Source organism: Pleurodeles waltl, chromosome 4_1 (assembly GCF_031143425.1).
Source record: "Pleurodeles waltl isolate 20211129_DDA chromosome 4_1, aPleWal1.hap1.20221129, whole genome shotgun sequence".
Lineage (NCBI taxonomy): Eukaryota > Metazoa > Chordata > Amphibia > Caudata > Salamandridae > Pleurodeles > Pleurodeles waltl.
The window spans coordinates 365,489,080-365,515,889 of NC_090442.1; the positions used below are offsets into that span (position 1 = coordinate 365,489,080).

The 26,810-nt window shown below is 40.9% G+C and overlaps 1 protein-coding gene across 1 annotated transcript in view; it reads left to right on the top strand.

Annotated features, from left to right (window-relative positions):
* Positions 1–26,810, top strand: part of LOC138287751 (solute carrier organic anion transporter family member 1A2-like) — a 770,793-nt gene that overhangs the window by 400,502 nt on the left and 343,481 nt on the right. The window contains exon 5 of the mRNA XM_069228524.1: positions 5,130–5,294. Coding sequence (XP_069084625.1) covers positions 5,130–5,294 — 165 coding nt within the window. The remainder of the gene's footprint in view (positions 1–5,129; positions 5,295–26,810) is intronic.

Genomic DNA, 26,810 nt, shown 5'->3' on the forward strand with positions numbered 1-26,810 from the left:
ATACGTTGAGTTTGTGGACCTGAAGGATAATTTTGATATCGTACCCAGACAGCTATTGTGAGAATTCCCTCATGTTAATGGGCATGCCAACTACATTGCTGACAACTATAGTCAGGCTTCATGAGGACAATTATGCGCAGGTGTGCTTGGGCAAACAGTGGGGGCTTCCAGAGCACATCCGTGTATGCAGAGGGCTGAGACAGGGGTGCATTCTGTCTCCTGCCCTCCTTACATTAATGATGCCTTTGATATACTCTTGGGTTGCACACATCACTCTTCTAAACTTAATCATCTACCTATACTGGTCCTGCTTTTTGCAGATGACACACTGTTATTATCCAAAACTCCATTTGGCTTACAAAATATTGTGACTAAGTTTAAAGGCTTAAAGTGCATGGCTATCAACCCACTCAAGTCCTTTAGGTGTAACATCTCCATACAATCTACAAGTCTTGAGAGGGCAGAAAGATTTGTTTTCTTTGGAATAATGGTCAATAGTAATTTATCTTGGGCCCCTCAAATAGAAAAGGGCAAATCAATACTTCAGCATAGGGCTGCTGCAGTTCTGAAGCTCTAACAGGCAATAATAATGTCAGGTTCTGCTTCCCCCACCCTTGAGGTTGATAAAAGCCAAGGTGCAATATTCTGCCTTATACAGAAGGGAGATTCGGGGTCTTACAAACACAGCATAATTGGCTGTAGTGGATAAGGCTTGTTTCAGATCTCTCTTTAACCTACTGCAATGTACACCTTTTATTCCATTTTTTTAAAATATTGTGTTAAATAAAATTGAGAAAATTGAGCATTTGGCTGCCCTCAGGTCCCTTTAATTTAGGGCTAGTTTATGGTTGATTGTTTAACTTGCCCCTAACAGGACCAGTTTAAATGAAATTTTAAACCTTGATATTTTGGTTGTCCTGTCTTGTCTTGGTTTTACCACATAAGATCCTGGTTAAGCATATTGATTACACAGAACATGTGGACTGGCCCATCTTACGTAACCACGTGTCAAAAGGTGTCATGAAAATGTTTTATTGGTCTACTACACAAGAGTGTATCCATGGGGAGCCTATCAGCAAAGTATTTAGAAATGAAACACTTGCCCTCTTTCGAACCATTTATGGATTACATGTATCCCCCTAAAACAAATCACTTTTCATGAAATTCCTCTTTGGAACTCTTTGTACTAAACGGTTTTCAATGCAGTGGCTTATTTGCCATGCTGATAACATCTTCTATTCCCTATGCAATAGCCAGGAAGTTGCAAATATTCAGCACATCTTACTTTTTTGTCCAGCTAAAAAGAAAGTCGATTTGCAAATTTTGTCTTCACCTGGGATTCCTCATTATCTGCCTGCTTTAATAGTCCTTCGATCTGATACTTCCCTACTTATTGTGTTCTTAATAAGAAGGTCCTTACATTGTGTTGGTTAATTAAGAGATGGTTGGGGTGGGCATTGGAGGATCCTTCTGAGCAATGATAAAAGCACTCAGATTAGTACAAGGCTGTGGGGCTTTTTATGTTTAGGATGTCGCCATGTTTTTTGCATCTGTTTCCAAAAGTTATAAAGTGGAACCCTTAATTTTGCAATGCATTTTTTTCTATATATACAGACACACAGCAACATCTTTGTTCTATATATATATATATATGTATTGCACTTTCTTTATTATCATTGTTATGATGTATTTTATTGTATGTTTATTGGGTAATTCCCCAAAATAAACATTAATGATGTCATTAGCTAGATTAGAAGTGTAGAAGGAGGAAAAATATATTTTACTAGCAGTTTAATATGGATTTAGGCATGGCCGAGACACTGTGAGACAAACATTACATTTACTTGTATTGATTTATAAATAATGCTTTCTACATATGACCTTCATAGATTTGATCAGAGCTTTTCTCGTTCTCTCCCTGGGCCTAGGCATTGTGAGCATATAGTAAGCTTCCTCTGGTAATTTTATTCAAATCTTCCACTTGGGTGAGAGTTTTGGGTTGAATGTGCAATGATCCACACCTTTTAAGATAGGATGATGGATGAGACAGGGTGTGTGTTGGATCTCTTTCTGTTAAATTAATATATAAATGGTGTGGAAGCTCACCTTGTCAAAAAAGGGCTGGATACGGCGAAAGCTGATGCTTGTGCCATTCAGATTCCACTTAAGGAAATATGTATGCTCCACAATTCAAAATGCATATATGTGGTGAGTTATGAAGCCTGCGTTTGGGGCTATGTTGACTGTGAAATCCTCCAAAAAGCAGAAAATGGTGTTCTAACAAACTCTTGGTGGTTTCAACAAATTATTTAAACATATTAAGTGATTTAGAATAGGGTCTAACATATCTTAACGATCTTGTTGGGTTACGCCACCCTTTGTTATGGTATGCAGTGTGGAATAAACAAGAAACCTTGTTTATTCATCTGATTTTATGGTACTGTTTCTGATTAGATTGTGCACACCATATCTCATGGTTAGCCTACATTGAAAAGGCAGACCTGCCAACTCACATGGTGCTACTGTGAGACAGATGATAATGACTCCCATCACACAGTCTCCCAGTAAGGAGCCAGTATAACACGATGGCAGGGAAAATGACCTGAAAACCACTGTAAACAGTGATTTTCAGCTTATTTTAGAGGGTTTTAGCTGCTGATGTACATTAATGGGTGTGAAAACACCCCAGGACATCAGCAACAGCCTGAGCAAACCTTTTGGTTATTTTGTTTTTTTTAGAGGAGGGGGGTTGTGGCCATGATGGGGGCAAAAGTGCCTCTTAGGTGCTTCATGGCATGAGGCTAAACCCCCTCCAAGAACCCACGCTCTCCTCACACTGTGAGAAGTTGGCAGGTTTGAAAAGGTATGTTTTGATTTGGGCAAACCAGCGGGTTTTTGTGACCCTGACAAGAAGCGGATGGAAGGGAAATTTAAAAGGCTTCAAATGTTACCCATTTTCTACCTTCAATCATAGAGGACATGCCATTTTATCTTTCTGAAATTACAAATTTTGCTCATAGGTAATTGTTGACACGTTTGTGACTTTTTCCGATAATGGGTGAATAGTCATGTGATTACCTCCTTGTCTTTGTGATAGCATTTCCAGGCAAACTACTATACATTATGTATTGTTTCATTAATTTTATAAAAAGGAACATTGGTATTGTAAACAAACAATGTTGAAGAATTATGGTTTTTGATAATGTAATCTGCTTTGCTATTTTTACAGCAACCTCATGATACATTGATTTGTTTTTTAAGGATAACTTTTTTTACTGCACTATTAGCTTCATGAGACAAATTATTTTTATATAATATATATATATATACTTGATGAATAATTCCATTGATGTCTTAAAATAGCAATTGTATTGATATTTGTAAATATGTAATGCTTGAGTTCAGGAAATCTTTTATGGTTAAAATTATCCAAACTAAGGTAACATTTTATTGAACTGAATAGACTACAGAACACAACAAAATTCAAAAATACTAACGCAGCAAAAACGTTGTAAAGCACACTCCAGTGCAATACAAAAAAAGGTTTAAGTCAGAACACAATAACCAAACAATGCAATAATGCATTATCATAAGAGAACTGCAAAAAAAAATAACACAACATCACCAGAACAACTGCAACACAGTAACACAAAACAGCTACACACCACCGCAACAACAGCAACACAATCTATAGACCCAACATGCAATATACATACAACACAGCAATATAGCACATAACTACAATGTACATTAAAACATACAACACCCAAGTGGCAATAACATACACACAAAACAGTACAGCCCACCAAAACAGAATATTAGCAGGACGACGAAACAGTAGTACCATATTACAAATCCACAACACGATAAGACAATCTAACTGAACATAACATTTTAAATGTGTTTTGTAGCTGTATTGCATGGTTTTGGTGCATTAGAGTCTTCAATTTTTGTACTTCTTTGTGTTGTGTTGGTATGTTCTGTTTTCTTTCTGTATTGTATTGTTGATATGTGCTTTCTCTACTGCCATTGTATTATTTTATAACAATTTGTTGGTGTGTCATATTGTGTTATGTTGTTCTATATGTATTAGTATGTTATTGTACCTAAATGCTGGCATTAGAATTTGTTGTTGCAATTCGGCATTGTATTCTTGTGGTGCTACGTGTACCTCAACTGCACTCCAATTCTCTAAATATGTGCAAATATTGTTATCACACACCATCTGCTTTCAGAATTTGGGGCCAGATGTATTAATATGAGAAATAGCAATTGCCTAATTGCGATTCTCTGCCAATCACAACATTTAGCGATTCTTAGTGGGTCTCAAATCGATCTACCTCATTAATCCTAATGAGGCAGGTTGTGATTTGAGACCCATTAGGAAACAAAATAATCATAGGGATGATGGCCTATTGCAGTCAGCAGACCACTATGTCTGAGATTGCTTTTAAACAAAGCAAACGTTTTTTTAAAACATCCCATTTTCCTTAAAGCAAAACGAGATGCATTTAAAAAACAAAAATGAAAAGTATTATTTTTAATTATAAGAGCAGGCAGTGGACCATAGGACCACTGCCTGCTCTTACAAAATATTTTCACAAACATTCCCAAAGGGGAAAGGGTCCCTTGGGGACTGGTTCAAATTTGTGACAGGTTACCACTACTTGAAGTAGATGTTAAAATGCAAATGTTTCGCAACCTCATTTCGGTCACAAAACATTCTTAAATTTCCTGCAATTTGGTATTAGGACAGGATGTCCTAAACAGGCCCCTTTCTAATACCGAATCAGTATGTATTCTCAAATCGAAATTGTGATTCAGTAACATGTCACCAAATCGCAATTTGGAATTCATGCATACTAAAATGCATTGTTCTGGTCACAAATGCCTGGATTCTGTGAATCAGGTCATTTGCAACTGGAAAAATGCATGATACATCTGGCCCATAGTTATTCAAGATATTTAAACCAAGCACTGCCTTACTACTGAGGACCATAAATATAGTCAACAATAAGGTTCTGTGATCTGGCAGAAGAATTCTTTGACTGAAAACAGTGATGTGCCTCATGCAGTATTTATGTATTAATTTCCTTTGTCAGTTATAAGATTTTTTCCTACCATTACAGATTTTTTACCATTCCTAAGAAGTCTTTTCCGTAACTCAGTTTACGTATTATTCCTCTGCGTGACCATAATGCAGTTTCTCGCTTATGCTGGCATGATGTCTTTCATGCCAAAGTACGTGGAGCAGCTGTATGGGAAATCAGCGTCTGAAGCCATCTTTTTAATTGGTAAGTTTATGCAAAACTACTAGTTGTTTAAGCTCTCTCTGTCATTGTGTGGTGCGAATAAGTACGTAATGGAAAAAGATGGTGCAGGAGTTCTTTCTGCGAGTCTCTAATGGAATGTAAATACAGTTTTCCAGTATTCACATTAACAATTCACTCTAACATGAAATAACACAAAGCTATCATGTGATCTCATTTACATGAAGAAACACGTTTGAATAGGTCTAGCTGTGGCTGATGAACCTTTGTCATTTTAACCTTTTACCTTACTAGAGTGTAATGGTCAACACCACTGTTCAATAACAGTGACCCTAAAACCTGCCTCTTCCAAAGTAATAGTCAGATCAGTCATTAACAGACTGAGACTGAACTTCAATCCACTGACTATCTTCCTACTATTGTCCATGGTCTATTGTGAAGGTTTGTATAGAAACTAGACTTACTAAGAAATCAAGCATCATTGTCCAGCATGTAAAGCTGCTCTACTGAGTGTTGTGAATGGGAGGGAGTAGAAAAGCTCCATATCTACTAATAATGTGTGGCACTTTTCTGGTCTCACTGTGCATGCACACTTTGTGCTGCCATGCACCAATGCAGACAACCTTGTGCCAGAGTGCATAAACTATGCTTTAGGTGTTTCCCTCTTTGTATTTGTGCTATAGAATGCAGTAAACATGCAAAGAGGGACCAACAAAAATAAAATAAAACACTCCTCAGGAATAAAGGAGGCACAGGATTTTGGTACAGGATTTTGGCACAAGTTTCTGTCTACAGTTCTTTGTACACAGCGATTTTTGTCAAAACCCATAGAGGGTTGCATGGGAAAAAACATGCAACACCGATGGAACTCCCCCTTGATGCAAAGTATTGCAAGATGTCACATTGCAATGATTTGCATTATTTTTAGTCACAATTCAACACAAATCAAAATATGCGTTGGATTGTAAATACGAAACCAAAACTTTGTCTGGTTTGTGTTATGAATGTAACACAAACCTGATGCAAAGTCAGTAAATCTGGGCCTTGGTACCATGTAACTAATGTTGCTGTCACACAAGCATAAAAACTGAGCACCTGTGTAACAACATTGACGTGCAGTTGGCACACAGGGATGGTTTAATGTTCTGAAGATTATGATATGTTCTACTACAAGCGCAAGGTGACTCCACAATGCCAGATTATAAATCGTCCAAGGGTATTCGTTTCTACCCTCTTGGAGCTTTGGACAAGTATAAGTATCTGCAGCTCATTTTAGGTCTTCTGGTACCATGGACCAGGACCACAAGTGGGTTATTATTTTTGAGTAACGTGGCACCCAAAACAGGCACATTAGTAGAGCTCTCAAGTTGGGGGTGACATACTTTCCCAAATTATGTTGAATAATATAACAATATGTTAATTAGGAGATATTAAATTACACATTGCATTTTAGTTTTTTATATTTTAGTTTAACCTAATTCTTCTATCCCAAAGAATATCTGATTAAAATGTAACCATATTTTTTTTTCCTATTCCTTATCATTTTTGATACAAAGTAAAAAGTGGGCAAGGCCTACAGCTGCATCAAAAAAAGTTGATATTCGTCAATAATACTATCCTTTCCTGTCTAAACCATGTCTGATATTTAATAAATAAGGGTTTTAAAAACTTAATTTGAGGTCATTTGAAATAAAAACAGTGACAATATAGACCACGTTGACAAATAGTTATCATTATGACTGCTGGAGACATGAAATGTTAAATGCTTCTGTGCTTTTTTTGAAGGAAATGAGTCCCATTTTGAAAATTTGGTCTAAGGAGTTGTGCAACATTTTCAATTCATTAATCCTAGTTACTACTGTTCTGGCCCATTCCATTTCATTCACACAGATTTCCTCCAGGCACAGCTTTGAGATTTTAGCTGGCTATCCATCTTGGGCTAACTGGTTGAAAACATTTAGGAGGCAACTGCAGCCATAGAGTGCCATGAGGTTAGGTTAAGTTGTTGCAGAATACCTAGTACCATCGATCTCTTTGGTAAACACAATAATCTTTTTAGGTCAGCCCTATCAAGGGCATCAAGGAGTAGCTTGGATCGAAAAAAATCCTCAGCCCTATACATTGCATGGGCAGAATTCTTTCCACTACAGGCTTTTATTAGCCTATTCATTAGTGGAAGCCCCCGTTAGTTAAATTACATTTGACTAATAACCCTTTTCCCCCTCCCTCCCTCAGCGCCTTGAGATCCTAACGGGTGAGTAGCGCGCTTAACAAATGACTGATTGATTGATATTTGAAGCACAATCTTGTTTTTTATGTATTCCATTTGGGTCTCACACCTACATCAGATTACTAGAGGACAAGCAATTCATCCTCATATAATAAACAAAGTATATGAGTATCTCCCATTTTGGGAGAAAATTATTTTGGGTTTTTATCGCAGCAGGTAAATCTGTAACATACAGACTGAAGAAGGTAAGGATGAGAACACAATCTTTTGCAGACCGTCCCTAATATTTATTTTTATTACTAATCTCCCTGACTTATCCAGTACTACCTGGGCCCAGTTTAATGAGCGGAGTTCCTGTATAGAGGATAGCAAGGTATCTGAGATTTTCCAGCACTTCACTCAGCCCACAGCCACCCTCTTTCCTCAGCATCAATGGCTGTGCCAAAAACAATAAAACAACAGTACAGCCTTTGGCCGATAAATATGGATTTCCTGACAATTGCCAATAGTATATTAGTGTGAAGCAGCGGTTGGCCCTAGAGTGTCCTTCAAGAAACTCCCTTTGTTCAAGGAGAAGAAGTTTATTGACCCAAACCCATTCCTCTAATTACCTCAGTAAAATATTTGAGAAAACCTTCTTTGAGATATCTAACAAACTGAATAATCTATCATTTGAATAGACAATTAGGACACCTTTTCAGGGTTCAAGGTGCTTCCCTGTTGTGGCTATCCATTTGAACAAACACTTAATTGCTATCCAGACCAGCGGCTCAGTTCAGCTTTAATCATGCAATGACTGTCTAAGGGGGTGATTCTGACTGCGGCGGACGGCGGTCGCCGCCCGCCAAGCGGTTCCCGCCGAAAGACCGCTCCGCGGTCAAAAGACCGCGGCGGTCATTCTGGCTTTCCCACTGGGCCGGCGGGCGACCGCCGAAAGTCCGCCTCAGAATGGAGCCGGCGGAGTGGGAAGGTGCGACGGGTGCAGTTGCACCCGTCGCAAATTTCAGTGCCTGCAAAGCAGACACTGAAATTCTTCGTGGGGCCCTCTTACGGGGGCCCCGCGGCACCCCCTACCGCCATCCTGTTCCTGGCGGGAGAACCGCCAGGAACAGGATGGCGGTAGGGGGTGTCAGAATCCCCATGGCGGCGGAGCGCGCTCCGCCGCCATGGAGGATTCTCAAGGGCAGCGGGAAGTCGGCGGTACACCGCCGACTTTCCGTTTCTGGCCGCGGCTGAACCGCCGCGGTCAGAATGCCCAGCGGTGCACCGCCAGCCTGTTGGCGGTGCTACCGCCGACCTCCGCCATGGCGGTAATTACCGCCAGGGTCAGAATGACCCCCTAAGTGTCTTTAAATAAAACAATCTGTCATCTGGCTGTTTCCACAGTCTTGCCAGGGCTTCTTATGCATAACAGTGGATGAACTGATAGTGTGGGTTCAGATCAACTCTGAGTACCCTCCTCCATGACTGGTTTGCCATATAAATTCTCCAACTGTGCTATCCAGATGTCTTCTTCAATTAAGCTTTGGCAGCTTCTGGGTAGCAGTTATTTAACTGATGTACCAGTTCCCAGAGATGTTTTTGGATCTCTGACACTATTACCTTTATCATTTCCTCTCATCAGCTATAGTAAAATTTTAGTGATTCCTGATAGACCAGATTTGCAATCTTTATCAGTCTTCCATACATGGCTTTTATATTTCTGAAATGTTGATTCAAACCATGTGTAATTTCTTACCTTTAGGAATGCTTTTGCTGTACCCATAATGTGTTTAAGTTCACACTTAAACAAGAAAGTACATTATCCATCACCCTGTACGACTTTAAAATATATTCTCCCTTTTTTGGGACAATATATTCTCAGTATCTTGGAGATTGGATAAGTAATGAAGATGTTGGGGTTCTAAGTGGGTGATTAGACACTGAGGATAACTCATGTATAGGGGTAAAATGTTTGAGTGCCACGACTTTCCCAAAATTAAAAGTAGCCACAAATGCCCAGTGATTAATCCCCTTACACCATAGTACATTAAACGACTAAATAACACCAAAAAGGCCATACCAACACAAAAATGTAATCAATTGGGCAGCCATGACAGCTGACTTGAAGTGTGTGGCTGATATGTCCTTGCACAGGTGTCCATTCAGACGGATTCCCCAGCATGGTGTCCCTCTTTAAAGCTTGGAATACAGCTGGGACTTTATATTGATCTAACAAGTCTTGTAGTTAAGTGTCAGCTCTTGCAGGGAACAGCCTTGCATTGAAGTCAACAACCATGACTAGAATTGCATTGCATTTGAGCTCTTCCATAAAGCATTATTGAAGGCAATATAATATAATTTATCTCTGTTTTGTTTATACCTGAGGCTATTGATTGTTATGAAGTTATCCCGCGTCATTTGGTGCAATAACACAATATGATGATTCTTAAGTATCATCAAGATGATCACTTTTTATATTAATTGGAAACCATATGTGCTCCAGCTTACAAGTTTAAGGTAGCAGTAGAGCTTCATGTTCCATGTTTCATCCTCTATGTTGACCCAATCCTGACTGTCCTGATAACTCAGTAAGTAGGAATAACGATTAGTAGGTTCCATTCCTTGGTTCAAACACATGCATTTGGGGGACATATCATTTACAAAAACAATTCTTAAATTGTTGCTGCAATGCTGAGTTAAATTCCCAGACAACTGATAGGCCCTTGAGTAGCCCAGCTTTCCAGATGAGTGAGATGTAATAACATTTCTCTGTCTGGAAGACAGGCCTTAATGATAACTCAACACTGATGTTGCCATTTGATTACTTGCTAATCTTGGACCCGCTAATACTTCCCCTTCAGTTGCAACCTGCAGACCTTGGCCTAGAAGATCTCCTGCTGCTTTAAACACAATATTGGCTATTGTGGGGGATCTGAAATCCTACTAATTAGCTCTCAACCCCTTTCACCGATCTGGATACCTACATGGGTAAGGTCAAAAGGAGCTTATCTTGGAGTGAAGGTATCAGCTTAAAAATATATAGCAGTTTGGATCTATTCAAAAGGCATAACTTTTTGGCTTTCTTCCCCGTGTTTTATATGAAGAAAAGGGAATGGACTATGAGTTTAGGGATTGCAGCCCGTGAGAACAATGCAACAGCAGAATCAATTACCTGTCCAGGATGTTGGAGTTCACTTTCATCTTAGGGTAGATTACCTTATCTTTTCTTTTGATAGGTCGAGTGGCTTTGGGTATGATCTTCTTGGGGTTCCCCCACATTTCCTCCTTTAGCCCTTTTTTCGGTTTTTATACTGGTCAGCCTTGTATTACTGTTTGAATGACTTGGCCCTAACTTGGGTCTGCTTGATGATTGGATCGTCCCTCCCCTAATATCAGATAGCAATGATTTAATTTCCTTGGACACAGAGGATCTCTCTGCTCTGACCGGCGTCTTTCACATTTTTAATTCTTTACATATTTTTGCATGCCATTTGGGTGTCACCTAGTATGTATTATTTATTATTTCTGTTAGTTGTAGTTGAAGTACCTTTTTTAATTACCACAGGTTGTCTAGAGATATATTCAGTAGGAGTGGCATGCTAGGCATGGCCTCTACAGCCTGAAACCCTCCAGGTATGGAAGACTCTACATGCTTGATTCCAGGTATTCCTGCCTTTCAATATGCTCAGCGTTGGGGATTTCCTTTATTGGTCTAAAGAATCTATAGAAACTGATAGGACCATGTTGTCCACAATGGAGCACAGCCTAGATACATGGACTAGACTAGTCCTGCTGAAAAGGTTACCTCTTCAAAGTCCAGCGCGAAGAGTCCGGTTTGCCCTGGAGGAGGCTGTGAGGAGAGCATCATGGATGGTTGGCACTGTAGCATGAGAAGCATAGCGTCACAATTGGTTGTCACTATAGCTTGATGATCCTGTTAGGCAATTCAGATTGTAGTTTCTAGAGATTTGCATTTGTGTCACATTGGGCTAGAGTTGCTGCAGCCTAAAGTGCGGATCTTGCATCGCCAGTTGTCGCTGGCAGTCGCTGTAGCACAAAGTCACATTTACCAGAGTTCTGCATTGGCTGGTGGTGTGGGCGGCAAGATCACAGTGCGAATGAGCCCAAAATGTCAAGATTTCACCCTTTTCATCAGAGGAGTGCACTTCAACCAAGAGCCCAGGGTCTGGGGAGGGTTCTCTTTAGGATCAGGGACTGTGTCTAGCAGAGGCCAGCAGGTTTCAGGCAGGTTTAGTTGCAGCAGGTCAGTTGGGCAGTCGCAGGGAGGCATCTGGAGCTTGTTCCATTTATGTAGCTCAGAAAGGAGGTCAGCTACCTGACCCTTGGAGTCACTTTCCCTGGGATGAAGGGAGCAGGTTAAGTTTTAATTCTTAGAGAGCAGGTCAGGCATCAAGAAGCAGGGCAGTCCTATGGCAGCATGGCAGTCCTTCTCCTGCATCCACAAGTCCATACGTATACTGAAGAGTTGGTCTGAGGGCCAAATATTTATACCTGGTGGCAACTTTGAAATGGAAGAAACTTCAAGCCTTCCCCTGCACCTCGTTCTGGAATTTCCTACCCGAACCCTGCCCAGGCTCCAAGTGATCTGGGGTGACAATAGGCCAATGTCAAAGTATTTACAAGTGTGCTGGAGGCAACCTATTTTAAATGTAATTGGGCCAGGGCTTCCCTCCCACTCTGTCAACATCTCATTTTCCTTTGCCTCAATGTCTGAGAGGAATATACAAAGATCAGCTGCCACTTACAGCCAGTCATGTGACCCAGGGTAGGCTGCAGGTGCCAAATAATTAGACAAAAAATTGCCAATGTTCTAAAAGCAGTATTTTCAGAACTGTGACTTAAAATCTAAATTTGCCATCAAAGATGATTTAAATTACAATTCATTTGAGTGCAAACATGACATTCCTATCTGCCCCCAATCAAAGGTCATCACATATTAAATGTAATAAGGTAACCCAATGTTATCCCATGGTAGAGGTAGGCCTCACTACAGTGAGAAATTAATTTAGGAGTTTTTCACTACCAGGACATGTAAAACCTAAAGATACACGTCCAACCTTTTGAATACACAGCGTTCTCCCCTAAGGGTCATCTAGGTTATAGGTAGCAAGGGAACCCAAGAGTCATCTGGGATCTTCGTTAAGTTGATGCATAAAGACCATAAATATCACAATCAATGTACTTATGTATCAAATGATAAACTAATTCAATTGTATATAAAAAAAAACATTAAAAAGAATGTGACAGTGTAGTGGGTGTGTGCTGAGAAACATACTTTGTGTTCTCATACAAATGATACATGTGTGACACTATATGATCAAGAGTGTGTATCAAGTAAAAACAATCAAACCCATTTTATTCTTATGTACAATCAATTTGGGTCTGTAGAACTAGTCAATGACATTTCTATCTTTTAGGCAGATAAAAGAGTCATCATCAGGACTTTAAAAATGCATTAGCCTGGGAGTGGAGGGCTGAAAGAGAGCATAGAAAATATAGTGTTAGAGTACAGAAGGCCATGGTATGGGATCCCAGTGTTTAGAATGAGTGGATACTCACTGGGCACGGTTCCAACATTGCTGAAGGCATCAATGGGCTCAATTCAGCTACTCTTATATATTCAAAATGCACAAGGCATCAGCCAAAGTGCCAGGAAAAAGTCAGGTGGGGCTTAGTAAATGGGATTAGGGTAACTCTCAAGACTTCAGAATTACCTGTGCAAGGATTATGTAGACTCCCAAAGCTGTCAAACGCTGCCAGAGTAGGATCTTAAGTGAGATGTCAGAAAGTAACGTCAGTCAAAATAATTTGTTGATACAGAAGTTATGTAGGAATGAATATCATATCATAGGGTTGTATACCTCATAAAGTGATCTGGGCACAGTGGGCCACTTCTAGAATGTAAATGGCCTCCAGAGAAGTACCTCAAAATCCTCCTGGATAGCGAGCAATACTACTTGAATGGAGAGCTGAGTAACGTTGGCTGGGTGTGCCCCAAAACGTTGGCTGCTTCTCCTGGGTAACAGAAATGGAGGAAGGACTGCCCAAACAAAAGCAGGGGCAGCCCAGAGTATACCGTAAGAGAACTTGGGTATAATGGCCGATATTTTAGAAAATTGGCTGAACGTAATAAAGATAATCTGGAAAACATATAATTTGGAGATTTAGCTAAATACCAAGGCAGGCCGGATAAGGTGATTCTTAAGATTCTTTCCACTCTTATATCAAAATATGGGTTGCTCCAAAGGAAGGTTTCCAGCTTCCAATACCTTCCAGTGTTTTCTGATGCTTTTGGAAACCAAAGAAGAAATAGAGAAGGTGGTTACATTTCTAATTTGTGTTCCCTATCCTGTGGTTTAAGGAGTGTATCCCTAAGGCAATACCATGCACATTTAGGTGAATGCCTAACTAGGTGGTTGGGCTACCCTCTGGATAGGAGTCTCTTGAGTAATACTCCCTTAAAAAATCTAACTTATGATAAAAACTGCATTGGATTCTTACAAATTGGGTTGATGGTAACAAGTCCCTTAGGAAACAATAGTGGAAATTCCAATATTGCAATAAAGTATTCCTCTCTGTTGGTGTATGGTAGACTGTTATGTGTAATATATCATTTGCTGCTCTGACTATTGCGTCCAGGAAAGGGATATCCTTTTAATCATTTGTTAGGGCAATGGTTAGCCCATTGCAGTTTTTATTTAGCCATCTTTGAAACAGTCCCAAGGGAGCCCTTCCAGATCAGAAAAAATGTTAATACAATGTTTCCAAATTAGCATATGGTTCCTGAAAGGATTTGAATCAGTCAATATGTTAGTACACCCCAAGCTGTCTATGTACAGAATAGCAAAATCTGGAGCAAATGCAGCCCCCAATGAAGTATATTTTATTTGCATGTTTATTTCAAATTTGAAAAAATAATTTTTAAGTTCCAAGGTGAGTAAGTCTATAATGAAAGTGGTTGGATCCTGGGGTGGTCTGGTCATGTTATGGAGATGGTCTCCGACAATCCTGATCCTTCCTGCTTTGGTAAGGACTCAATGCCCATATTAGCCATGAAATATTCAGTTTGAGAGAATGGCATATTTGCAACCCATTTTATAAAGTCCATGGTATCTCTTATGTAGCAAGTTGTCAATAAATCAAAAAAAACTCTACATATTTCTCCATGGGTTCCAATGTAGAACCACAGCCAGAAACTATGGTCTCCTGGCTGTATTTGATACATTCTTGTGGGTTCTGGGCAATGCATAAACCACAGGAGTGCATGTTACCATGGACTTTATAAAACTTGTTGAAAATATGCCATTCTCTCAATCGGAATATTTCATAGACACTATGGGGGTCATTCCGACCCTGGCGGTGCATGACCGCCAGGGCCGGGGACCGCGGAAGCACCGGCAACAGGCTGGCGGTGCTTCCTGGGCCATTCTGACCGCGGCGGTAAAGCCGAGGTCAGAAAAGGGCAACCGGCAGTTTCCCGCCGGTTTACCCCTGGCCCAGGGAATCCTCCATGGCGGCGCTGCTTGCAGCGCCGCCATGGGGATTCCGACCCCCTTCCCGCCATCCTGTTCCTGGTGGTTTTTACCGCCAGGAACAGGATGGCGGGAACGGGTGTCGTGGGGCCCCTGGGGGCCCCATAACTGCCCATGCCACTGGCATGGGCAGTGCAGGGGCCCCCTAACAGGGCCCCATAAAGATTTTCAGTGTCTGCTTTGCAGACACTGAAAATCGCGACGGGTGCCACTGCACCCATCGCACCCCTACAACTCCGCCGGCTCCATTCGGAGCCGGCTTCATTGTTGAAGGGGGTTTCCCGCTGGGCCAGCGGGCGGCCTTCTGGTGGTCGCCCGCCGGCCCAGCGGGAAAGCCAGAATGGCCGCTGCGGTCTTTTGACCGCGGTGCGGTCATTCGGCGGTTCCCTCCAGGCGGGCGGCTCCCGCCGCCCGCCGGGGTCAGAATGACCCCCTATGTATTTTACCTTGGTCTTGGAAATGAAAGTTGAAATCCTCCAGCGGAGCAAAGTTGGAGCCAGTATCCAAGGAAGTCTTCTCATAGACACATAGCCATTAGATGAAGTCCAGCTGAAGTCTTTGGCTTTGGCAGGAAAATCTTAGAGCAGGAAATGTTCTAATTTCATGCTATGAGAAGACCTCTCATTGGCTTTATGGTTTTCAAACTTTCTCCTGGTTAAGATTTCTACATGATTTAGATTTTGGAAGGTGGACAAATACGTCAGAAACATGATGGATATGCTGTATTACGATGCCCATAGGATATAACAGGATCATAATACAGTGAACTGGATATCTGTCACATTTGTAGTGAAGTATTCCCCCCTCCAGGATCTAAATCAGGCCCCCGTCTCTTTTTCAGAGTTCAGAACCCTCAACCGGGATAAGGCTCCAGGATGTTTCCGGTAATGAGTTCTACAATGCAAGAAACATTCTTGTTGAGAGCCCGCTAAAACCGATTTGCTGCGATAGTGAAACTCCAAGTATGAATGAGCTATCCCTTCAGGCAAACACAGTCATATCTTGACCAGATTGGCTTACATACTGAAGGAGAGGCCACAATAAACAAAAAACAATCTGATGGAAATTTACATCTAGTAGCATACTATTCTTGTACATTGACCAATGTTAAGATTTTAGAAAAGAACTATTAGCAATTCAATCTAGATTTATAGAGTGGCTGCACATCTTATAATCATCTCCTCATCAAATAACACTCTTTTCAAATTTTAAGTATCTCTAATGCTGCAAGACTTCTATAATGTCTAAATCAGTGTTCAGTATGTTGGCCATTATTCTATTTTTTGATTTGATTTCCAAAACTCATTCGCATCGGGCAAGATTAATCAATGTGCAGATATAATATCATGCAGTCTTGAAAAGCTAGCCAATCCTGAGCCTCCATTTGCTTTCTTACTGTAGCCCATAGCAACATTTGTAGCCAAACTGGGAGACAGAAAGCTTTTTCTTGCAACTACAGCAAACTACAAAAATCTAAGCTGAAATATTTTTATTTGTTCACCATTGTATGCCATATAGGTAGATCTTGTAATAATATGATAAAACATTGTTTTAAAACAATTAACAATTAAATTCTGCACATAGTTTACTGAAATAACTATAACTTTTGCCCTGTTTAGAACTGCTTATGACCTCATATATTACATCACTCATGACATGTTAAATGACATCATTTATGGCATCACTGGTGACATCACAGATGACATCATTGATGACATTACTAATGTTATCATCCAATCATTTTGACACAGTCCAGTAGGGTTTTGGCCTTAAAATAATTCAACACATTACAGCTATTGAAAATGTGGTATTCACGTTAGTGGGAAGCACTTAAATACTTTTCATGAGCTGCATTTTTAAGTGAAGAAGATGACAAGCATACATTTGCCACTGGGTGTTGCATGGGAACTCCCGCTGCAATGCCCATGAAACGCCTCCCTGGTCCAAAATAAGACAACGTAGCGACTTGTGCTGCTTTGACTTACTCCATATATCTAAGAGGCCATGCAAAGACACTTAGGGTGGCTGTTCGTCCCCTCATAGGTATGACTGAGAGGCTTGTTCTGACGGAGCATCAATAAAAGTGATGCTCTGGTAGCACAAGCCTCTCATAAATATGCCCCAAAATATTCTGTTATTTTTTTTAGGTCTTTCACCTTCAGGTAGCTTCATATGAAATAACAGGCAGCTTAGAAGAAAAATAAATAAAAGAAAGTGGTTACTCATTGGGAAATGCGCTGCAGTGCATTATGAAACCTCTATTAGTTAAGGCACTGCAAAGGTCTGTGTGTAACCAGACAGCCACAGAATTAAATCTTGGTTGGTGTAGTGACAGAAAGCACTGAGAAAATGTAAGTCATTATTTTATATTTGCATTACACACTGTATAAGATAGGCCACTACAAAATGCACAAAAAAGGTTTAAATTAAAATGGTGTTTCCATAATGTAGATTTAAGTAATACCAGACCATATGTAATACATTTTTTAATAGCTCTCCCTTCAACACCCCCTCAGGGGTATTAAGCACTATGGGGGTCATTCCGACCCTGGCGGTCCATGACCGCCAGGGCCGGGGACCGCGGAAGCACCGCCAACAGGCTGGCGGTGCTTCCTGGGCCATTCAGACCGCAGCGGTAAAGCCGCGGTCAGAAAAGGGCAATCGGCGGTTTCCCGCCGGTTTACCCCTGGCCCAGGGAATCCTCCATGGCGGCGCTGCTTGCAGCGCCGCCATGGGGATTCCGACCCACTTCCCGCCATCCTGTTCCTGGCGGTTTTTATTGGTTTTACTGGCTATCACTGCTGCCGAACCTTCCTTTTTAATACATCTAAATCACCCATAAGGTAGGTGCTTGAGAGCCCCAAAGGCAGGGTGCAGTGTGTTTTATAAGTTGAACATCTACTTTTACATTGTGCATCTCCTGCTTGAGGCCTCACCTCCCCTGCCTTGCAGTAAGGAACTGACTCCTCACCTCCTCAGTAGCAGTAATGTCCGCATGGGCTGATGTCATACTTGCACGTGCTGCCTTTAATAGATCTAAAGTAATCGCTTTGTTTGCAGAAACAACATAGGAATATTACCCTTAGTAGGAGTATAGGAATAAATATATATTGTTTTATTCTTTTGATGATAAACACATAACACATACAAAATAGCAACCCAGTAACGAGGGGTGGAAAAACAATACAGAGTAATATAGTGCCTTGTTACAGATAATTAATTACATCATAGAAATATGGAAAGAGGTGCTCTGAGAGACAGAGGCAGTTTGCAACCACTCTTGGTCCCAGCCCCCCTTAAGTCTGCCCCAAACCCGGATCATAAACAGACTCAGTCCCAGTATTTAGCATTGGTAGACCATTAGGAGGCTGTTTCCGCTCCACCTGGGCTCCCAGTCTGCTGCTGTGCAAGCAGGAACGTCTCCACTTGGGCCTAGAAAACCTTTGGGCAGCTGCACTCTGGCATTAAATCCCAGTAGATGTCCAGATGCTCATGATAATAGGTGGATTTGTTTAGCCAGCAAGCTACTCAAGGTACTGGCTGTCTGCCCAAGTGGATAGCCACTCTGCATTTAGCAGAACTAAGAGGAGAGCTGTACGTTTACGCACCCAGGGGGGGACATCCCTGACATAACCAAGCAGGGTAACCAAGGGCGTCTTAACCAGAACATGCTCCATAACTAAAGCAATCGGATCAAACACCACAGACCAGAGGCATGCCACCTCGGGGCACTCCCACACAAGATGTAAAAAGGTTGTACCAGGGAAGTGCATTAAGCCTATCTTGTGCAGTTTCACCTTATTCAAATATCTGAAATGCATTAGGCAACGTCTGTACTTGGGCAAAAGGGCTTTAGATTGTGCACAGCAATAATGCCATTGTTCCTTAGTAATAGGAATTTCCAAGTCAATGCACCTGCTGTCACGAGCAGAAGGGGTGAAGAAGCAGTCTGGTCTCCTGCAGCATGATGTATAGGTGGGTAATGAGATTGCACAGTGATGAATTAGTAAGCATTAGTTCCCGCACTGAGAACGTCGGGGGTATCTGGAAAAGTGCAATTAGTGATAGGTGAGTACATCCAGTGAGGAAGGAATTGACTCCTCCACAAAATTCTGAAAGTTAATGAATCTACTCTTGGGGTAAGGCATCAGCAAAAGTCAGGAGCAGAATCTTTCAAAGATGGCTGCGAGTTTACTGGAAGCAGAGTATAGGAATATTTAGTAGAAAATCATTCAGAGCCTTTGTTCCCTTTTAGTGTTGCCTGTATTATTACCCTAGTATAGAAATCTATCATATATTGAAATGAAATTGCAACAGAAAACCTTGAAGGACTGCATTAATGTCTTTGTAGCTCTATTAACCACACAGTTCCCCTTAGTCTGAACCCCTTCACTTCAGTGGGCCATTGTATCTTGGGCAATGAACAACTGTTCCTTATCTTGTAGGATAGATGCCTTTCCATTAAGCTGTTTAACCTTTATTGATTTACTCTTTGAATCTGTGAATCTGTTCAAGCACAAGTGGGGTAGGTTTATGTAAGGGCCCCTTAACCACTTCTGTCATGAGAGCTAAGGGCCTGAACGTGACTGATAGCAGACCCGCCATATTACAATGTCCATAGGAAATAATGAAATCATAATATGGTGGAAGGGATATCCGTCACATTTGTGACAGGGTAACCCCATCTACTAAACTTTGAATCAGGTCCCAAGTTTTCGCAGAGAAATTGCTCCTGATTCACTAACAAATACAATCACTATAAAATTGTCATTACATATGTTAACATTATACTAAGAAAATTCTAAGCAGCATTAGCAGTAGTGACCACCCAAGCATTTGCGGTAAGTTTAGCAGAACACGTAGAAAAAAGTTAATCAGCATCACATGTCCTCTAGCACAAAGAACACAACCACAGCAACAGATATTCAAAATGTGTCTTGAATTCTCCCTCAACTATCAACTTTAAATATGTTTTGCAATTGCATTATTTTTTCTTCATCGGCATTACAGTTTCTGAAAATACACATATTTTTCTATCAAATGCCACTTTGCATTGTGGACAAACTCAATTGTCCAGTTAAAAAAAAAATGGCTGCATAAAAAACATAATTTTTGCCTTCACGGTGTCAGTCCTCAAAAATCAGCTAAACATGTTCCTTGAGCACTTATGTACCAACACCTTATTTTGCTTAAAATGCCCAAGTATTACAATCATAGGCCATGGATGCTCACCATACCACCAAGGATGCCTGTTATAGGGCAACAGTGTCCATCATCATGTGAATATAATGGACAGGATGCCCACCACAAACTGGTCATGACCATTACTATGCAAAGAGTAGCCACCATTAGATCGGAGGTGGCTGTATGTAGGCTAGTCATGCTCTTAATATGTTAATAATTGCTGCAAGATTATCACAGCTAGACCAAGAACACTTAAGCTAGCCAAGGACAACCATTAACAAGTCATTGGCACTAATATTTAAAAAACTGGCACACTTGTGCCAGAAATGAACCTTTTTGATGTCCCTTTACACCTGGTAGAGCTTCCAGGGAGTGGCACTGTTTAGAAGGTACACAATATCACACTGTTTAGTAGGTATACAATGTCATACACATCCAAACACATGCATAAATGTGCATACATACATACATACACAAATAGGCATGAATGTAGATCAGGCTCTCAGCCGTGTATCTATACCCTACTCTCCTCAGCTGATTATGCACCTAACAAACACATTTTCACATAGGCTCCTGCAGTCCCATTCTTTGGTGGGTCAGCACAGGTTACTGCCCAAGCTACTGATGGTGTTGTTCATTAATAGTCTATTATACAGTCACATGGTTTACCTGATGCAATAGGGTCTATAACATGGCCAAATAAATTGTGACATAGCTAGACTGAGAGTGGAGACAGATGGTCATGTGGAAGATCTCACAGGCTTACACAATGTGCGTTTAGTTGTTATTGTGAGGGTCTAACTTTGGTTTTACTGGCTATCACTTTGAGATAATCAGCTTCTTCAATATGCACAGTGTTAGAAGTTGGGTTATTGGTTGACACAATTCTTGTCAGGGTAAGGTACAAGCAAGCCCCAAATTAACCTGTGCTCAGTAGCGTGGCACAGAGCAGTCAGACTTAACTTGAAGGCGATGTAGAAAAGATTTGTGCAGCACTTCAAAAAAATAAAACAGTGAAAAGACCACACAAAATAGATCCAACACCAGGTTAGAAAAATGGAAATTGATTTAATGAAACAAGACCAAAATGACTAAAATCCTATCAGTAGAACTTGAGTTATGAATTTTCAGAGAATTAAATGTAGAACAGTGCTTAGAGGCAAAAAGCACCAAACGGGGATATCTTGTTATGCTGGACTGGGACAAAGTCAAAAGTTCAGGCTCACCACGATAGAGCGTGGGCCAGCTACAGGGGTCCAGTTAGGCCCTCTGAACAAAGTACCCTAAATCCTGGACCACTGCGTGGATCTGAGTCTAAGATGCGCCTCTTAGCCGATGCAGCGAGGTTGTGGTGCGAGGTCCTCTTGCATCAGCATCAGGGATCCTGTTGATTAGGCTTGCAATGTGAAAGCCATGTCGTGGTGCATTGCATCATCAAGGCGATGAGTCATGTTGAGCGGTGAAGCGTCAATGAAGAGCTTTGACTTCATTGTAGAGGGATGCCGTCGACTAGGGATGCAAGGGCCTGCACTAGGGGAGCATTGTGCAGCAGTGGTTCAGAAGGGGATGCATCTAACCCAAGGTGCAGTATGTGGAGGCAATACATGTCTTCTGCGCTGGGTCAAATCCATGCAGAAGCTAGGATGCATCAGTTCTGCTCAGGGATGCACCACTCATTCAAGGAGATGAGTAGGTTCTGCTTGGGGATACGCCGCTCAGCAAGAAGATGGATCGTTCCACTGAAAAGCACCTTAGGCCCACTTCCAAGTTTCAAACTGGGGTGGCACCACTTGGGGGTAGGCTCACAGATGGCAGAGATCAGATGCAGGAACAAGGTAATTTGAAGTCTTTTATGTCCCTGGGGCTTCATATCAGGGGGCAAGCCAATTAGCCATTGGAGTTACTCTGGCTTTTGGGTTTGAGGGATGCAGGTCCAGTCCTTCTCACTCTCAGGAAAGAGGGCAACATGCATCAGGTCAGCAAAGCAAAGCATGAGTCCAGCAGAGTGCAGTCCAGTGGAGTGGCAGTCATTTCTCAGCACAGCAGTCTTTCTTCCTGGCGGAGTAGCCACAGGTCCAGAAGTGTACTGAAGTGGTGGTTTTAGAGGTCCAGTACTTAGGCTCCAGTTGGGCCTTTGAAGTGGGGGAGACTTTCAAAGACATACCTTTGAAGTGCAAGGAGTACCTGCCCTGGCTCCAGACTCACTACAGGGGGTTTCACAGTCAATTGTGTGTAGATAGGACACAGCCTAAGTGAGGCTTTGCCCATCTCCTCCCTCCCATCCCACCCAGGATGACCCATCAAGGCCCATCAGGTCATTCCTAAACTCCCATTGTGTGTGGCTGTCTAAGAGGAATACACAAAGCCCAGCTGTCACCCCACCCCAGTGAGCAGAGACAGGCAGCAGGCACCAAATGGCTAAAATAAAAATAAAACTTTCTAAAAGTGACATTTTCAGAACTGCAATTTAAAATCCAACTTCACCATAAAATTTGATTTTAAATGTATCTCTTTCTGATTGGAAGTTATACTTATAAAAGGTATAAGGCAAGTCCAGTGTTATCCCATGGGAGAGATAGGCCGTGCAGTAGTGAAAAACGAATTTAAGGGGTTTTCACTGCCAGGACATGCAAAACTTAAAAGTACATGTCCAATTTTTAAAAAACATTTCACCTTGCCCTTGGGGTTACCGAAAGCCTACCTTAGAGGTGGCTTATAGTCATTAAAAGGAAGGTTTGGGCCTAGCAAAATGATTTTTTGCCAGACTGACATGACAGTTTAAACTGCACACATGGGCTCTGCAATGGTGGGCCTGAAAGATATTTACAGGGCTTCTTATGTGGGTGGCACAATCAGTGCTGCAGCCCCATTAGTAGCTTTTAATTTACAGGCCTTGGGCACATGTAGTGCACTTTACTAGGGACTAATAAGTAAATTAAATATGCCAATCTAATGATATTTTAACGAGAGCACAAGCACTTTAGCACTGGTTAGCAATGGTAAAGTGCACAAAGTCCAAAGCCAACAAAAAGAAATACAGCAAAAAAAGGGTAGGAAGAAGGCAAAATGTCGAGGGATGACCCTGCAGAAAGGGCCATTTCCAACACACAGACTTTCTGAGGGAGGTACTGGTGAGCTGCCAGTAACTCACAAGCTACCTGATGGAGACTGTTGATCTGTGTTGTAACCTTGTACAGAGATAGCAAAATATGATGCTATAAGTGCAGTTCTTACAGATCGGGTTTCTGAAGGGTCAACAAGAGAACCTGAATTTATTATTTGTGTGTAGTAGAATCATCTGACATTTTAGTATGAGTCTATAGTGCCAAAAATGTAACTGTTAGAATTTTCACCAGTACATCACAAGTAGCAGAATACTGTCTTCTGCGGGCTGTGCAGAGCCATCCTTTAAGAGAACCTCTGTATATGCGTGCAAAGATGGTAAACGAGGAATAAGCATGGTTGCTTGTTAATATTCTTGATTCCTCAGTGGAAAAATCATATTTATTGTACATCTCTTGATGTCTACATTGAGAACCATTGCACCCAATAGAGGTGTAGTGCCTGAGCCTTAGAAGTGCTTGCTTTATTTGCTGCTTTATATATCACAAATACTACACTTATCTCTTGTATCCTGCTTGAAAGATCTCTTTTTCAAGATAGCATTCTGCACTGGTGTAAAAGGTTGCTCACATAAAGTAAATGTTACCTTTGCAGTTAAATATTTATGCATGGTAAAGGCCATGGGGGTTGTTTGTCCCTCATTGTATAGCACATATTGATAGGCTTAGGAGCCATACACTCTTAAATGACTAGGATTCATATACTTTATCTGATCTGTAGATATTTTATATCTATCATGTCTGCTTGTAACCCACTGGCTTTCTGATCATTTGTCCAAGTTCTCTCGGAAAACACTTTTTCCACTAAATGATATAACAGTTTCATCTGTTCAGGAACAAGTAGTAGCTCCACTTATCCAAAATGCAGAAACTCCATAAGGACTTGTAAGTTTTGACTGGTAATCAGAGTTCGCAAAGTACCAAATTTCTGCAGATTTTCTGGACAAATCCTTAGCTTTCACTGGATAGCATTGATTTGGTTTCCTATATTGCATTTTGTATCCATTCTTCACTAGAGTAGTCACTATCCAGTCCAATCTTTAAAAATGTTTATTTAAATCATTACCCATAATAATATGATTATCATCAAAGTATTATAGTACAATAGATCATCCTATAACAGTTCCATTATTCTTTCTGCGGATAAACAGGGATTGTTATCATACTGGTGAGGTAATCTTGTATACTCTTATACCGCAATCCAAAATGTAAACACTGTCAACTATGGTGACTAAAGCACTATATTTTGACTTAAGAACTGGTTTGCAAGGTCTAAAGTTGTTATATTTTATTGCCATACTATGTTTGTCATAGTCTTGCTCTCAGCATTCAGCATGTCAATTATCTGTGAAGTCGAATTTCTGTATTCCAGATCTACATGGTAGCAATTGTCTTGCTCAGCCTCCCAAATAGAGGACTATATAAAATCAGCTATAATACTATAATTCTGTCCGGATTGTATATGTACATATTGCCTCACTTCAATCCGAAGAAGGTTTACACTTGGTACCAAGCACTTTTCCCACTCCATGTGACTTGTGTACTAGCCTTGTAAGAAAGTGGAGCATTAATTGAGGTGGATGGGAATCCACCAAAAGGAATAAGGCCACAAACTTGTTAAATTAGAAGACAGTTTAAATAGTTTAAACCTGAGCTCAACCCGTGGCAGCTAGGGCTTTACTAAAGAAGATGTGTAAAGTATTTAGCAGTAGCAAAACACTCTAAAAGTCCAAAATACAACACATTAGAAATGCTACAAGCAATTTAGAAAAAACGAAGGTAAATACATGAGTAAAATGGCACCAAAAAACAAAAGTCCAATAAGGGGAACCGGAGATATGATTTTTTTAAGGACATACGGCAAAAAGGCCCCCAAAAAAGTAAAGTGTCAATCAGTAGTCATTGTTAACGGTTGACTGGGACCTATGATTGATTTCAAGATGACTATGATGAAATGCGGAATGGAACCACTAAGTGCTTTTGCCCGGTCAAAGTTTTTACTTTCTGATTTAAGTTTCAGAATTGTAACTTGCAAGGTTCCAGAGATGTCCTCTCAAAGCTGGATAGCTGCTGATCAAAGTCCCACTGCAGCCAATTGTTTTGGCAGAAGCTCTGAGGGTGGAATTCAAATTCTGCAACCAATGTAATCTTTGTGTCTGAGCTCAAAATCCTCCAGCAAAATAAGCCTGAAGCTGCATCCGACAAAGTTGGTTCAAAATCAGACACCATTTCCACAAAGTTATATTTTGGAAGTTCAAAAATGTTCAAAGTTCCAGCATCCCAGAGTTTTTGGAGCAGCTTCTCTTGCTCACTTTTAGGCAATGGCAGATCTCAAGGACTGAGCCAAAGAATACTTTGGGAACATATGCCTGAAGTAAGAAGGATTAACGTTAGACAAGACCTGAAAAAAGAAACAGATAATTTGAAAAATACATTGTTTCTCAACTGTATAGGTGGTAAGAAATTGGATCAAATTATCTAGTGTATAACAACAACCTTGCAGCTGCAGTGCTTTGCTGTTCATTCATCTGTCTTTGAAGAAGGCCTAGGAAGACCGAATTGCAAACATCAAGTTATAATAGGACTGTGGTTTTAATAATAATTTGCCAACAATCTTTTAATAGGTACGGTACAACTTTCCTGAGAACCTGAAGCTGCCGCATGCAGATAGCAACTAGCTTAATGATGCATTCTTCAAAAGATAAGCCTCGATTAAAGTAGACAGCAAAGTCTTGCACTGCTCTAGAAGTACATGGATGAGGATCAAGAGTACCTGGCCCCACTCTGCATTCCAAATTATTTTGTACCCAAAGACAAAAACTTTAGTTTTAGAAAAGTTCAGGGTCAAGACATTTTCATGCATCCATTTTATGATGTCAGCCATGCAGCCTCTAAATGAGGATTTCTAAGATGGCAGATTGTCCTGTAGTCTGATGATGAGTGGGGTGTCATCTGCATAGGAGAATTATAAAGAACCATAAATGTGAACAATGGCTGAGATGGTCCCAGATAGAGATTAAAAGGTGTTGGGCTCAGAATGTACCCTGTGGAGAACCACTGTGTACAAGTATGAGTTCAGAATTGAAGGGAGCGAAAAAGACAGCCAGGGCTCTCTTGGCAAGGAAGGAATGGGCCCAGTCAATGTCATGGCCTCCAACTTTACTTCCTTCAATATATGAAGGAGAATGTAGTATAGAGACCGTATGAAAAGCACCCAAATTGGTGCAAGAGAACCAGTAAGGCTGAGTTACCTGTATCTAGATAGAGTTGAATTGTGTTAAGACATGCAATACATGTAGATTCAACTGTAGCATGACATAAAACTGGTTTGATGTGCATCATAGGCTTTTGATGCTTCTGAAAATGTTACCAAGTAATGATTAATATGTACCTCCAGAATCTCTGAAGAGGGCGAAAAGATAGAAATTGGTCTGAATTTTACGAGAAATTGTAAACATGAGGCAGCACC